Genomic DNA, 15,605 nt, shown 5'->3' on the forward strand with positions numbered 1-15,605 from the left:
TATACCGTACAAAAAAATGCGCAATGGAACTCAAATCCTGATATTTCTTGTATGCTGTGGTGGACTGGCCGACCCCTTCTGGCGTCATCACTGGAGCTTTCAGCCCTTGTTTTTTCCCTTCCCCTCCTTGCATGCCAAGAAGAAGCCAAAGCAACAGAAGTTTCCTTTCATTTTACGGCTCTCTTCTTTAGCGTTTTCGTTATCTAGCGCGGTTACTCAAACGGTACAAGTATGCAATGTTCAACAAATGTAAGGAACTCTTACAAAAGAGAATTGTGTCCTTATGAATGGGGATTTCCTTAGAAAAGGTAAGTTTTTCATACAAAAGGGGAAGGTTTTTTTTTAATTGAAATTTATAATCTGAATGCCACATCGGTGGCCGAAGCTATTGTACGGCCTATTCACGAGTTTCGAGAATATGTGTATGTTCGTCCCTTCATAAATTTGATCAGTTCATCGTTCATTTTCTTTCTGTTTCGGATATTTTAGTGGCTTTTCTACCTCTTGAGTAAATCGGAACGATGAGAATGAAATATGGCCTGATGGATACTGTCGAAAAAGCTGGGACTTTTGACTTCGTAGCGCGTTTCTCTGACCACTGCGCCACTGATGCTAGTGTCATTCATGCTCATCCTCGCGACTAATCAGAAGAGAAAGAAGAACGACGCGCAATAAGAAAAGCACATGTGTAATTTAAGTTTTTCAAACTTATTTTTTCGATGGAGAAGGTTTTCTTTATTAAAGAGGGATTTTTTCATCTTCAGAGAGGGAATTTCTGAGAAATGCCGTCACAATCGCGGACGCGACCTGCCACTAACGAACCTCGGAGCAGCCCAGTAGCTCGCGCGTCGCCCGCCAATGCGATCAGTGTTGGCTGATGCCTGCTGCGCGCAGGACGCATTGCACCGCGGCTCGCGCCCGCGATTGCGTCCGAGTGTTCCTCGGAAACTTGTTCTCGAACCTCGGCCTTTTCGGTCTCGTCGTCGGTTACGTTGTCCTAGGCGCGCTCTTGTTCGAGTTCCTGGAAGCCGATTACGAGAGGGAACAGCGTGGGACGATTAAACGATACAGGGACGATTGTCTGGACGAACTCTGGCAAATAACAGGTCAGTTGAAACGAAAGAGAACTGTTTAATGTGCCGCTGGTCCGTACGCAAATACTTTTTCAAAATGTATCTCCTTTCGAAATAAATAAATTGTCAAAGAGGACATCCGTTCAGAATTTCTTCTAGAGCGTTGAAGTAAGCGGTTTCTTCTAGTTGTTGTCTAGATATCAATTAGATTCTTGACTCCGTAAGCCTATTTTATATCATAGCTATCTAGACAACAGTGGAAGAAAACAGCAGAAAGATTCATGTGAATCTTCTAGAAGGAATTCTAAAAAGATGTAATTGTTTAGAATTTAGAGACACTGGCGGAGTGGTTAGCACATCGCGCTATGACGCTAGGAGTCCTGGGTTCGAATCCCGACCTGGGCATGGATGTTGGTGAGTGTCGATTAATCAATTTCATCATATCATCACTCATCCCCATCCTCGCAAATTAGCCAAAAGTGGCGCAAAAAGCGAAGAAAAATAAAGCAAATCCAATCACACTTACGTCCGGAGGCACCTTACGTATCACGTGGTGGTCAAGCCTTGCTTCTAATTGGCATTTTAAAAACTTTCTAAAGTTTTAAATATTTCGTTGCCCTTATACCAGACATAATACCAGACAAAACGTAGATACAACCGCTCACAATAATATATTTCGTTATATAGCTTGCAGGCACTAGAGTCGTCAGAGCAAGTCGCTACGAAGCTAGGGTTCCAGGTTCGAACCCTGATCAAGGCATGGGTGTATAATTGTATTCGACCCATCACACATTTCATCACGAAGGCTTGGTTCGTTAATTTGGTGTTTTAAGTCCACTTTGTGCACAGGAAGGCTAATCAGGACTGGACCTAGAGTTTAAAGTGGGATCCGAACCACCGTGCATGTGCCTCCACCGGGTATCGAACCCGGGACCTCTTGCTTACAAGGCGACTACGCTACCACTGCGCCATCGGGGAGGCCCCATCACGTAGGCCAAGTACATGGGTGAATTTGAATTTGAAGATAAACTTTTGGATGCGTCAGCACTTAGGCTATTTTGGACCCGACACAGGGTCCAGCCTTTTACCATAACTTAAATAGCATAATTTCAGTGTCGTGTTACTAAAATATTAAAATATTCTGACTTTCGTTAATCTAATGGAAATAAGAAATCAGGCTAGACTTAGGTGGTTAAATAACTCTGATGATACAAATCTAAACAATTATAATAGAATGAAGCGAGAAGTTAACCGCACGTTTAGAAGTAAAAAAAGAGATTACTTGAAAAGCAGAATTAACGAAATTGAAACAAACAGCAAAAATAAAAATATCAGAGATTTATATAAAGGTGTAAGTGAGTTTAGAAAGGGGTGGCAACCTAAAGTAAACTTGATAAAAGATAAAGACGGTGATTTTCTAGCTGACCCAAGCGATATTCTAAATAGATGGAAGAACTACTTTAATGACCTTTTAAATGTCCATGTAGGAGATAAATCAGAAGTGAATGAAGTACACACAGCAGAACCTTTAGTCCCAGAACCTAACTTGACTGAAGTTAAAGATGCTATTAAAAGGCTAAAGAATAACAAAGCACCTGGCATTGATTTAATACCAGCTGAGTTAATTAAATATGGTGGAAATTCATTAATATGTCAAATTCATAAATTAATTTGTTTAATATGGAATAAAGAAGAAATCCCTCAACAGTGGAAAGAATCCATAATTGTTCCTGTGTTTAAAAAAGGTGATAAAAAGAACTGCAATAATTACCGTGGAATTTCTCTACTCTCAACAATATACAAAATATTGTCTAACATTCTTTTAACAAGACTAACCCCATATGCTGATGAAATTATAGGTGATTATCAATGTGGATTTAAACGTAACAGATCAACTACAGATCAAATTTTTCACATCAGACAGACACTTGAAAAAAAGTGGGAATATAATCAAAATGTCCATCAGCTATTCATTGATTTCAAAAAAGCATATGATTCGGTCAAAAGAGATAAATTATATAATATATTAGTCGAGTTTGGAATACCTAAGAAGCTTGTTAGTATGATAAAAATATGCACCAGTGAAACAGAAAGTAAAATTCGTGTGGGTATTAATATGTCTGACAAAATTACAATTCATGATGGGTTAAAACAAGGAGATGCATTATCTCATTGCTCTTTAATTTTGCCTTAGAATATGCTGTTAGGAAAGTAAAAGAAACTAACGAAGGACTAAAATTAAATTGTGTGACTCAGTTGTTAGCATATGCAGATGATGTAGACTTACTGGGGGATGATGTGAATACAATTAAGAATAATGCTAAAATATTTTTCAAAACTGCTAAAGAGATAGGTTTGAAAGTTAACAAAGAGAAAACTAAATATATGCTTACAGGCCGAAACCAAGTGTTAGGTAATAATCAAAATCTAATTATTGATAACAACTCGTTTGAACCATTTTCCAAATTCAAATACTTAGGAGTAATATTAACAAATGAAAATTATATTAAAGAGGAAATAAGAAGTAGGCTTAATTCAGGAAATGCATGTTACTTCTCTCTTCATAAACTTTTGTCTTCTCGTTTGATATCTAAGAAACTAAAAGTTAAAATATACAAAACCGTAATTTTGCCTGTAGTATTATATGGGTGTGAAACGTGGTCCCTTACATTGAAAGAGGAACATAAATTGAGAGTATTTGAAAATAAGATCCTTAGGAAAATATTTGGACCTTAAAGGGATGAGGAGACAGGTGAGTGGAGAAGGTTACATAATTTAGAACTACATAATTTGTATTCATGTCCAGATATTATTAGAATAATTAAATGAAGAAGACTTAGGTGGGCAGGCCATGTGGCACAAATGGGAGAGGAAATAGGAGTTTACAGGATTCTTGTTGGGAAACCTGATGGTAAGAGACCTGTAGGAAGGCCAAGACGAAGATGGAGGGACAACGTTGAGATGGACCTAAGGGAAATCGGTAGGGATGGAAAAGAGTATATAGATCTTGCTCAAGATAGGGAAAGATGGAAGGCGTGTGTTGCTGCAGCCATGAACCTTCGGGTTTAAGAAGGCTAGAGAGTTAGTTAGTTAGTTAGACTTTCGTTAAAAGCTGAGTCTGTAAAGGGGCACTCAGCACACGCAAGGACAAAAAAAGCAGGACAACACACACAGAATTATACTCGCCATGGGGACAGTCGCCAGAGCCTCGTTCGTCTGCAAAATGCAGTCTGGGGTGTACTACGTGGAAGTGATGTTGACTTTTGGGCGCCTACGTGCAAGGTCACCCCTTACACCCCAAGTACATGGCTGTTTCGTATTAATGGAAGGGAATGAGTCAATTTTTTTATTTTTTATTCCGATCGTCGTGACTGGCACAAACAGGTTGAATGTGGACTCGAAATAACAAATATCAATTTGCATTCACCTGAGTAACGTATGCCACTGAAGCATGGGCGTTGTCGCATGCACAGAGGAACTTAGCAAAACAAATCTAATCCCGAATGAGTGTTTTGTGTCGCTTTCAAGGCTCCGAGGGACTTCCCCGGGGGTGGTCTGCATGCGACACATTCACGGTGAGGTAGTCTCGTTGCATGCGGGGAACAAGATAAGGAAAAAACCGGAAGTTAATGACGAATTGGTGTTGCATTTCTCTAGTTTTCAACGGGTAATTCTGCAAGAGGTATTCAAAAGACGATAATCTACGCTGGTAGGAAATTAACGTTCCTGTTCATATCCTGGCCGTGGCAACAGAGCGCCCCATGTTGGCAAAAGGGAGGAAGTGCAGTATCGTCTGCTTATGCATCAAGTGGATTTTAAAATGTACGTACATTATGTGAAGTAAATGCGATCGAGGAGAAATTAACAAGCAGGGAAACATTTTTCATATTTCTCACACCGGCAGCAGATATCACAATGGCTACTACAACAACATGTAGTATTCGCTGCTCATTCGAAAATATACTTACGTGGTGGTTCCAAAGCGTGCAAGCTCTCTTTTATATCAATCAGCATTAACGGCATAACAAATATTTCAGTAATAAGATTTAACATGACACCTTCCTGCCACAAATAGACAATTCCCTTGACACTCATATCCGGGCTGGTTGCTATTTCCACGCCACCTTCCCAAGTCAAACAGGCAGATAGACGAGTCGGATCCCACTTTGAATATTAGGTCCGGTCACGATTAGCCTTTATGTGGACTAAAAACAATATTCAACAAATATTACTGAAAATGATATTTTTCAAGTTTCTATTAATTTTTATAAACACTTTTTTTTTCTTCATCCTGACTGTAATTTTGGTAGATAAGGACCCCACGTAGACAACCCAAAGCATGGTAATTGACTCCAGTGACACATTACTACCAGGGGTTTACACATAATTTTGCATTTTGGGGATTACGTTTGTTTTTAGGAGGTCTGAGGGTAAATTTGGAGCCAAACCTCCCCCGTAGCGTCGCCATTTCCACACATCTCATCAGTTTACACATACTGTAACAATTGCAGGCTGTTCGAAAAAAGCACCTAAGTAAAAAAAAAAAAATAAACATTACAGCCATGATATATATGTTGGTTCATTACTGTTAGAATATTTACACAGACATAATAATATGTATTAATATATACAATAATAATATATATGTATTGTACATATATACGAGCGTATAATATATGTATAATTTAAAAAAAGCAACGGAAAATAGCAGTTTGTGACTTATGTGCCTTTTCCCCGAACACCATAGAATTCATCTGCTCTGTGTGTGCCTGGCCCATGTTTCCCCATTCTTTCCTTTTGTAGCCAACTACACTAGCTTCTCTTTGAAAGACAATGAAGGGCTTGGAAACTAACTCGAAGACATTTTAAAAAATGGCCTAGTCTTATTATATTATTGAGGGCAAGCATTACTTTTCGAAACTAGGAAACTTCAGTCAGAGTTCAAAACTACAACCAGGTATATTATAAGGAGTTGAAAAAGCAACTTAATAATTACTCCCCTTTTATTCGGAGCAAAATGAACAGCATTTTTTTAAAACCTTTCTTTTCTAGGTAAGTTCCTCGCTTCTATGGCATCCGTGAGAATGGCACGACTCAAGCGAGACTGATTTTTACACAGGCAAGGTAAGTGATAACATACAGTGTGTTTCGCATTTGACTGTACAGATTTTCAAACGTGACAAAAACGTTTCTTCATCGCACACAGGAAGACAACTTCGCACCATGAACCACACTAAGCGTATTCTCCAAAGTGGTGTCAGAAAACTGAAACGGGTCCATCTGTTTCGCTCCATGGCAGCCCCCGTAGCGGAGTGGTTAGCACATCGCGCTACGACGCTAGGAGTCCCGGGTTCGAATCATCAATTTCACCATATCATCACTCATTCCTGTCTTCGAAATTAGCCAAAAGCGTCACGAAAGCGAAGTAAAATCAATCAAAAATCAAAAGTTTCGCTCCATGCAAGTATGCATCAATAGTCAAAGTTATCTAGCTATCCGTCATTTTGAAACGTGAAGGTAGCTAACCAGCCAGCAGTTCAAAACTCTGTAAATTATCTCGCCGACCTCCGTAGCGGAATGGTTAGAACAGTGTTTTACGATGCCAGGGGTTGGAATCCCGGCCTTGGCAAGGGTGTTCTTTGCGAGTGTCCATTCATCAATTTCTTCATATCATCACTCATTCTCATCGTCGCAGTTAGCCAAGCGTGGCTAAAATACGACGCTAAATAACAAAAATAAGAAATCAAATTTATATTCGTTTTAACCAAACTTACTTCAATCCCAACAGTAAAACTGAAGGTACAAGATCAAACCATTATCGCAGCTCAACACAAAGACAATGTTTATTTATTTATTTACATATTATTAAACACAACAGACGAATGCACAATTACAGTGTTCTACATTTCTTGCTTTGAGTTTGTAAATTTACAGTTTGGTAAGAAATATTATTGTTCTGAAATGTAAATAAACGTAAAACATGTCAACGGTAAATTTTATGTGTATAAAACAGTTAACAAACCGAGTTATAATAATACATGTTAATTGAAGAGAGTGGAATAAAATATCTAACTACGTATTATCTACAAAAATACCCTACATGAATGCAATATTTCAATTATTAAGTACAATGCACAACGTATTTATCTTTACACTCAGTATTTCAGATCTTTACCACCATGTACAATATATATAAGATACTGATATATAATATTATTAAGTTACATAAAATATGGAAATAAAATAAACACAGTATAAATCAAGGATAGAAGTTATTTACATTAAAGAAATATATCAATTATGTGTGTAATAAATGACCTGTAAATAATTGACACACTAGAAAGCACGTACATATATGTAATTGAGTATAAACTACGAAAGAAATATATATTTACAAAAACTGCTTTTATGTTTACATTGTTGACATTTATTCTTCCATTCCTTGAATAACTTTTTTGAATGTCCCAATAGGCATGTGAAATATGTCTAATTTTGGTTCCCTTTCGGAACATCTGTTGTACAGTTCACACATTCTCCTGATAGGTGATTTATTTATAATGTTCGATCTTCCGTTACTACAGTAAAAAAGGCCCTCTTTGGATCGTGTCTTGGAGATAGGAACACGTATGTGTATTTGTTCTAGAAGATGTTGCACTTTAATATTATTGTTCATGATTTTGTACAAGAAACAGAGCAATTGCATCTTCCTTCTTTTTCTGAGAGAAGGCAGGTTGTGGTGTTTACAGAGGGAAGTGTATGATTCGTATCGGGGATATATGCCTGTTTCTTTATAAGTGGCGTAGCTTACGAATTTGGACTGTACCATTTCTATTTTATGCGTGTACTTTTTGTCCTGAGGAGCCCATATTTCTGCTGCATATTCTACTTTGCTTCGGACTAAAGCGTTAAATATTATTTTCATTATTTCTTTGTTCATAAACTCTTTACTCATTCTAATTGCGTACCCTAGGTTCCTGTGTGCCTCATTTACGACCCTTTCAACATGTGTTGCAAATGTAAGTTTTGAATCAAATGTAACTCCTAGATCTCTCATCTCGTTAACCCTTTCAATTTTTGTGTTATTTATTTTGTAATTGAATTCAATTTGCTTCTTAGAACAGTCCGTCAATAACCATTTTGTGAAATTACGTAATTACGTTAATGAATAGAATTGACGCCATGACACATAAAGCAATATTCTCCTTTAACACTTGTAGATTCAGCGTCCAAATATGGACAGATGTCACAAATTTTAAGACGCCAGCGTGCTCGGATGGCAACCTTGTCTCATATCAGTTGATGTACAAATTCTTTATATTCGATATTGCTTTTGCAGACATAATTATTGTAAAAGAAATATTATTTTCTTTTTCCTAACACTTCCTGAAACTTAGTCCAGGATACTCTTGTCAAAAGCCTTTTCCAAATCTATAAAACGTAGAAACGAATTTCTTTGTTAGATTCAACGGCTTATATTAGTCTCAAGAGTTCAGCAGCTACCATTGGGAATTTTATGCCATGTTTCTGCTTCTCAGTATTAATTGTAACGATGAGGATGGACGGATGAAATAAATTAATTTCAATGAAACATCCAGGCCTTACTTAGAATCAAGATATTCGGCAATGTAGCCTTGCTTCTAAGCTCACCACTAAAACAAACATTTTACATTCACGATAGGTTCCTAATGAATATTTGGATATCTGATCCACAATTCATGTTTTGAATAACGGGTTCAGGATTCGGATATCGGAATTCAATATTCGAATCCCGAAGGTTTAGGACAATTTTGCATTCGGACACAAACGTCCATCACTACTTTGCATTCGACGGTGGATGGGGGTTGAGTGGCCACGTTGTAAGGCTCCGAGCACATCGACTTGGCAACACCGCAAACACGACTATAGACAAAATGAGCATCGGGAAGGGCGGGCGGTGTGTTTCGCATCCTTCCTATCAAAGCATATGAAATCCTTCGTTGTCTGACGTTAATGTTCAGAATTCCGCTGCGGATTTCAAGAGCATCCTCTGCCCCGAGTTTTCCCGCCGGGATTTCAACCCTAATAACCTCACGTGTTGTTCCCACGCATCGGAGTGTTGTTGGACCTGGCGTTTCTGTTTGTGCGTACCTTGTAATTAGTGACGCACACGACGGAGAGAAAAATGCAGCATCCTTTCATTCAGGACTGAATTTTGATGGGGTAGGGCACGCAATGGCAAAGCATATTAGCTACGGTGCTCCCAGTGGATGTCGCATTGCAAGCTGACATGCAAATGGTGGATACAGGCTGGGCCAAAAGTCCTGAACCATCTCGAAAAGGTAAAGGCTTCCATTGGCTAAGTTTTACAAGGTTTGCTTTAGTATTTTACGCTCAGATATGCTAATCGAGATTAGACCTACAGTCAGTGGCGTAAACAACACCCCCGCCGTGCGGGGAAAGCACGAGTTTCGGGGGCGCATTAAGAATGATAGACTGAGAAAGACCGATAGTTCGCAAAAGTTTTCTTTTCGCCGTTAAAATATATTTTCAACCAAACATATTTTTATGCCCCTATAACTGCAAACAGAAAATCACTAGATACTTAGAAAGTGAATTACCAGATTCGAAGAAAACCTTCATTAGTTGAATATTTCAATGTCCGATTATTATTACGCTAGCAATAAAACCGGACAGAAAAAACAGAGATTTTGTTTTTTACACATCTGTTTTAGACGCTATTTAGTGTGAACCCTGCTGATTGTTTGGCGATAGGTTCGATAAACACTTTAATGATGCGTGGTGGAAAGGGAAACATAATGATTGGAACGGTTTAAGTAAAAAAGATCAAAGAACACCATAAGTGCTGAATTCACTTGAATGCATCTATGGCATGTCATACTTGGATAAATCATAAAGATATTCAAGTAATGTTGCAGTAAGGTCTGGATAAGTGGCGCGAAATCATTAAAAGAATTCTAGATGTAATAATAACATTATCACCTATAATTTGGCTCTCAGGGGGCATTGAGATCATAGACATGTTAGCGAGGTATGACTCACTTGAAACTCATCTATAATTTTTTACAGTTTGTCTGTGTATTTTCATGTAGGTGTGAATTAATATTTTAGAAAGGAAAGCTTTTTTTTAAAAAAAGGAAAGGAGCAGTCGCGCACAGCTGAAAGTTGCGGGGAGGAGGGGCGTAGTGTGTGTTAGTTACGCTCCTGCCTACAGCTAATGTGCCTTCACCGACAATCGAACCCTGGATCGATTGATTACAAGGTCACCATGCCATCGAAGACGTGCTCTCCTTCCATTCCGCTGTACAATGTAGACATATGGGAGGAAGTGTGATTCTTGATTCTTCTTACTGGAGGTGATTTGATCAGAAACACCACGCTCTGGCTGCTTTTTCACCAGATTCGTCCTTGCCAGAGACTGGAGGAGCCCCAGAGCTGCTTATAAGGGTAGAGTCACATTAAAGGCCTCGTCATACAGAAAGCGATCTTCCCGCGCGGGCAGGCACGTATCCAAGGGGAGCTTAGGGAGCTCGAGCCACCCGAAAGATTTCGGTTTACACTAGATAAAATGAGGTTTTTGGCTTTTTGTGGTGTAAAATAAAATAATGTGACGATAAATTAAGGAGATAAACAAATTTTCGAGGAAACACTGAGAATGTTCTATATCCCCGTTATTGTTGTTGTGTGGATCTTTTCCCATTACACTAGATAAAATTAGGTTTCTGGCTTCTTGAATAATGTTACGATAATTTAAGATGATAAATAATTTATCAAGGCAAGACGAAGAATGTTCAATAACCTTATTATTATTAATAGCACGCATCCAAGGTGGGGTACATGGGGCTGGAGCCCCCTTCAGGAAATGTTTCTGTTTACGCTAGTTAAAATTAGGTTTTTGGCTTCTTCAATAATGTGATTATTTGTGAGAAATAATTATCGAGGCAAGACGGATAATGTTATATAACCCTGTTATTGTTAATAGCACGCATGCAAGGTGGAGTACAGGGGGCTCGAGCCCCCCTTCAGGATTTTTTTCTCTTTACGTTCTTTTGGGCTTCTTGAATAATGTGATGATAATTTCAGAAAAATAATTATCGAGGCAAGACTGAGAATCTTCTATAACCCTGTTATTGTTAATAACACAAATCCAAGGTGGGAGTATAGGGGGCTCGAGCCCCCTTCAGGAATTTTTTTTACGCTAGATAAAATTAGGTTTTTGGCTTCTTGAATAATGTAATGATAATTTGAGAGAAATAATTATCGAGGCAAGGCGGATAATGTTCTATAACCCTGTTATTGTTAATAGCATGTATCCAAGGTGGAGATCAGGTGCTTCGACCCCCCCCCCCGGGCAACTTTTCACATTACACTAGTTAAAATTACGTTTTTGGCTTTTTGAATAATGTGACAATAATTTAAGGAGACAAATAATTATGGGGGAAAGACGGATAATGTTCTATAACCCTGTTATTGTTAATAGCGCGTATCCAAGATAGGGTGCAGGGGGCTCGAGCCCCCTTCAGGTAATATTTCTGTTTACACTAGATAATATTATGTTTTTGGCTTTTTGAATAATGTGACGATAATTTGAGGAGATAAATAATTATCGAGGCAAGACTGAGATTGTTCTATGTATATCCCTGTTATTGATAATAGTGCACGTACACTTTTCTTGCGCTTTCTATGTTGTCGCAGCGAACTTGAGCACTATGTAGAGACTTGTCAGCATTTGGAAGCTGCACAACAAAGGTAGCGCCAGACGTAAGGCGATTCATTGTAATTTTTAATCTCTGGAAGCCGCGAGAGAGAATGTTCTTGAATACGAGGAGTCGAACTACTGGCAATATTTATAAATCGTTTTATCTGCGAAACGTTCTAGAATATATGAGGATATAAATACGCGGCTTCAATTTCCCCGATTGATCTGTACAACAGAATCGGTTAATGAGATGAAACTTCAGTTCATACAGTGGAGTTGAGTTGGTGTCCACTTTATGCACAGTAAGGTTTATCGGGACTGGACGTACGGTTTAAAGTGGGATCCGAACCACTGTGCCATGTGCCTCCACCGGGAATCGAACCCGGGACCCCATTCATACAGTCGATTAGTGATGAGTCAGTATCCATGAGCCACCCTTGACTTCTACTGATTTTTAGTTAAAATGTCTATATAGTACATGTCCTGTGTATGTCAAATCGTAAGATATTGCCTGTATAGTGAACAAGCCCAGATAATAAAGGAGGGTCAACCCATATGAAGTCATACAACATGGTTGCTCGACCATTTTTAAAAAAGTTTATTTTTTGTGTGGTGTGAGCCTCATATGTTGACAGTTCAGAACCACTGTTATTTTATTTTTACTATCACCGATTTGAAGATGGCGGGCATTTTTCTATCATGGTGCGCGTCATTTTCTCTATTCGTAAGCATCAGCGGCAACTTTTTTATCTCGGCTCTGGTAAGTCCTACGACAATGAGACAAAATCTGTGATGTTAAGCACATTATAGGCTACAATTATATTTCTGTGTAATTTTCTAAATATTATTCCTTCATAATAAATTTTAAGGTCAAAATTGTGTATTTTAATTGCTCAAAATGACATTTTTGAACATTTTTTTTTGGGGGGAAGGCAGTTTTTTTGACACTTCAATTTTTTTGTGCAAGTACCTGTGTACCAATAGAGTATGTCAAATTTATTTGAAGCTTGAGACTTTAATAATTTTTTTTCTACAGGGTAATAAACATGTACTTTTTGTTAAAAAAAATCCAAGTTCAGGGTTAAATATCTCTGGTGGGCAGTTGTTTAAAAATCTGAAATTTGTACACAATACAGTACTCCATGATAAGTAACTTCAGTAAAAATTTTGAGTTTGAGATTCAATTGGTTTAAGAGATACAAAACTCGTGAAAAATTCAATATTTTGCATTAAATATGGTATGCCTAATTTCATTTCTAATTAACATGTTGTGTTAAAATTCTGCAAAATGTAATTTGGAATGTCAATGAACAATATTAAAATCCTGAAATGGATCTGCAATAAAGTATATATACGAGGGCGTGCTGAAAAGTAAAGCTTCCTATCTTTTTATTTTCTTTGTTACCTTGTAAATGCATTTTGGATTTTGAGCAACCATACATTGCACTTATAAGACTTTCCCGCTTCTCCATTGAAGGTTTCAAACTTCTATCGCCAGGGGGTGCTGAACTATTGCGAGGAAAATGGCAGCATGTAACCATGAAATGTTGATGAAGCGCCTGAAGTAGCGTGCCGTGATCGAGTTTATAACCGCAGAAAATGTGCTACAAATTGACATTCATCTGAGATTGAAGGCATTTTATGGGGATGAATGCGTAGACATCAGTACTGTGCAATCTTGAGTTTATCATGCTCTTAACGAAAACCCAAGCTGAAGAAATCTCAGCTATGTGAGAGAATGGAATGAAAGGCCGTGAACTGCAACTGATGGAAGTAATCGGAATCGTGTTCAGCTTGGGTTTTCTTTACGAGCATTAACAGCCCAAAATCGCACAGTACTGATGTCTACGCATTCATCCCCATAAAATGCCTTCAATCTCAGATGAATGTCAATTTGTAGCACATTTTCTGCGGTTATAAACTCGATCACGGCACGCTACTTCAGGCGCTTCATCAACATTTCATGGTTACATGCTGCCATTTTCCTCGCAATAGTTCAGCACCCCCTGGCGATAGAAGTTTGAAACCTTCAATGGAGAAGCGGGAAAGTCTTATAAGTGCAATGTATGGTTGCTCAAAATCCAAAATGCATTTACAAGGTAACAAAGAAAATAAAAAGATAGGAAGCTTTACTTTTCAGCACGCCCTCGTATATATACTTTATTGCAGATCCATTTCAGGATTTTAATATTGTTCATTGACATTCCAAATTACATTTTGCAGAATTTTAACACAACATGTTAATTAGAAATGAAATTAGGCATACCATATTTAATGCAAAATATTGAATTTTTCACGAGTTTTGTATCTCTTAAACCAATTGAATCTCAAACTCAAAATTTTTACTGAAGTTACTTATCATGGAGTACTGTATTGTGTACAAATTTCAGATTTTTAAACAACTGCCCACCAGAGATATTTAACCCTGAACTTGGATTTTTTTTAACAAAAAGTACATGTTTATTACCCTGTAGAAAAAAAATTATTAAAGTCTCAAGCTTCAAATAAATTTGACATACTCTATTGGTACACAGGTACTTGCACAAAAAAATTGAAGTGTCAAAAAAACTGCCTTCCCCGCCAAAAAAAATGTTCAAAAATGTCATTTTGAGCAATTAAAATACACAATTTTGACCTTAAAATTTATTATGAAGGAATAATATTTAGAAAATTACACAGAAATATAATTGTAGCCTATAATGTGCTTAACATCACAGATTTTGTCTCATTGTCGTAGGACTTACCAGAGCCGAGATAAAAAAGTTGCCGCTGATGCTTACGAATGGAGAAAATGACGCGCACCATGATAGGAAAATGCCCGCCATCTTCAAATCGGTGATAGTAAAAATAAAATAACAGTGGTTCTGAACTGTCAACATATGAGGCTCACACCACACAAAAAATAAACTTTTTAAAAAATGGTCGAGCAACCATGTTGTATGACTTCATATGGATTGACCCAGGAGAGAGAAGAAAACTGAGGGCCATTCACACCGGTTGAGAATATTTTTTTCTTTTGTGGTCAACAAGAGCTACCATTTCTAGGTAACTATGACAGTGGCGAGATTTCACACCGTGTACCTTGAGGATTTCACAAGTCGAAAGTAGTTTTGTGCGGCCTTTTCTGTCGCTATGGTGTGAAACGTTGCTGTTGATTGGCTCATTCCAAACGACATGTATCGAGTGTCCTTTCAGTCTTAAATCTTCCTAGTCTAGAAGATTAGTCACAAGGATGGAAAATTAGAGCTTTGTTAAAGTTAGGTGCGAAGGCAGGCGACAGCACCCTTAAGGATAATATCCAAAGCTGCAGAAAGAAAGTATCTTACTTCAGTCTCCAATACGAAATGACAGAAACTTCTGGTGAGTTGATTTTAAAAAATGTATCCGAAATATAGAAAGCCGTGCCCAGGATTTTCGGAAGGGAGAGGAGTCACGCATACTATTTTTGGTGGTCAGTCCTCATTTTGCCATCTTGGTCTTTTTTTGAAGGAATACTGGGCAAAATGGGGTTAGGACGGAACCAACCCTCCTTGGGCACATAACTGGATATAAATGAGTAAGCATTTGATCATATCGGGAGACAAAACATTACATGTGTTGCGAACGGAAGGGTTTTCACTGTGCATTAGTTTCGCGATCCAGCTGTATTCTAGAAGACTTCCTTTGTTTCTTGCCGATATATGACAAGACTGCGGAAGCTATGACAGACAATTTTGAACACTTTCGAGTGCTTAGGCCTGAATATGAACACTTTGGTGGGTTTCGGCTTTTGTAAGAGCTGAAAACATGGGTGGACAAGACACATTAGTGGTGTTCAGGCTCGAATCGGAGAGAAA

The 15,605-nt window shown here is 38.1% G+C and overlaps 1 protein-coding gene across 2 annotated transcripts in view; it reads left to right on the forward strand.

The window, feature by feature from the left end:
- The first annotated feature begins 865 nt into the window (after positions 1 to 865).
- Positions 866 to 15,605, forward strand: part of LOC145988496 (potassium channel subfamily K member 18-like) — a 617,809-nt gene continuing 603,069 nt past the window's right edge. For both annotated transcript variants that reach the window (XM_083123359.1, XM_083123360.1), the window contains exon 1: positions 866 to 1,106. In XM_083123359.1, the coding sequence (XP_082979485.1) occupies positions 878 to 1,106 (229 nt within the window). In that variant the 5' untranslated portion in view covers positions 866 to 877. The remainder of the gene's footprint in view (positions 1,107 to 15,605) is intronic.

This window comes from Lepisma saccharinum, chromosome 6 (genome assembly GCF_977018435.1).
Source record: "Lepisma saccharinum chromosome 6, izLepSacc3.1, whole genome shotgun sequence".
Lineage (NCBI taxonomy): Eukaryota > Metazoa > Arthropoda > Insecta > Zygentoma > Lepismatidae > Lepisma > Lepisma saccharinum.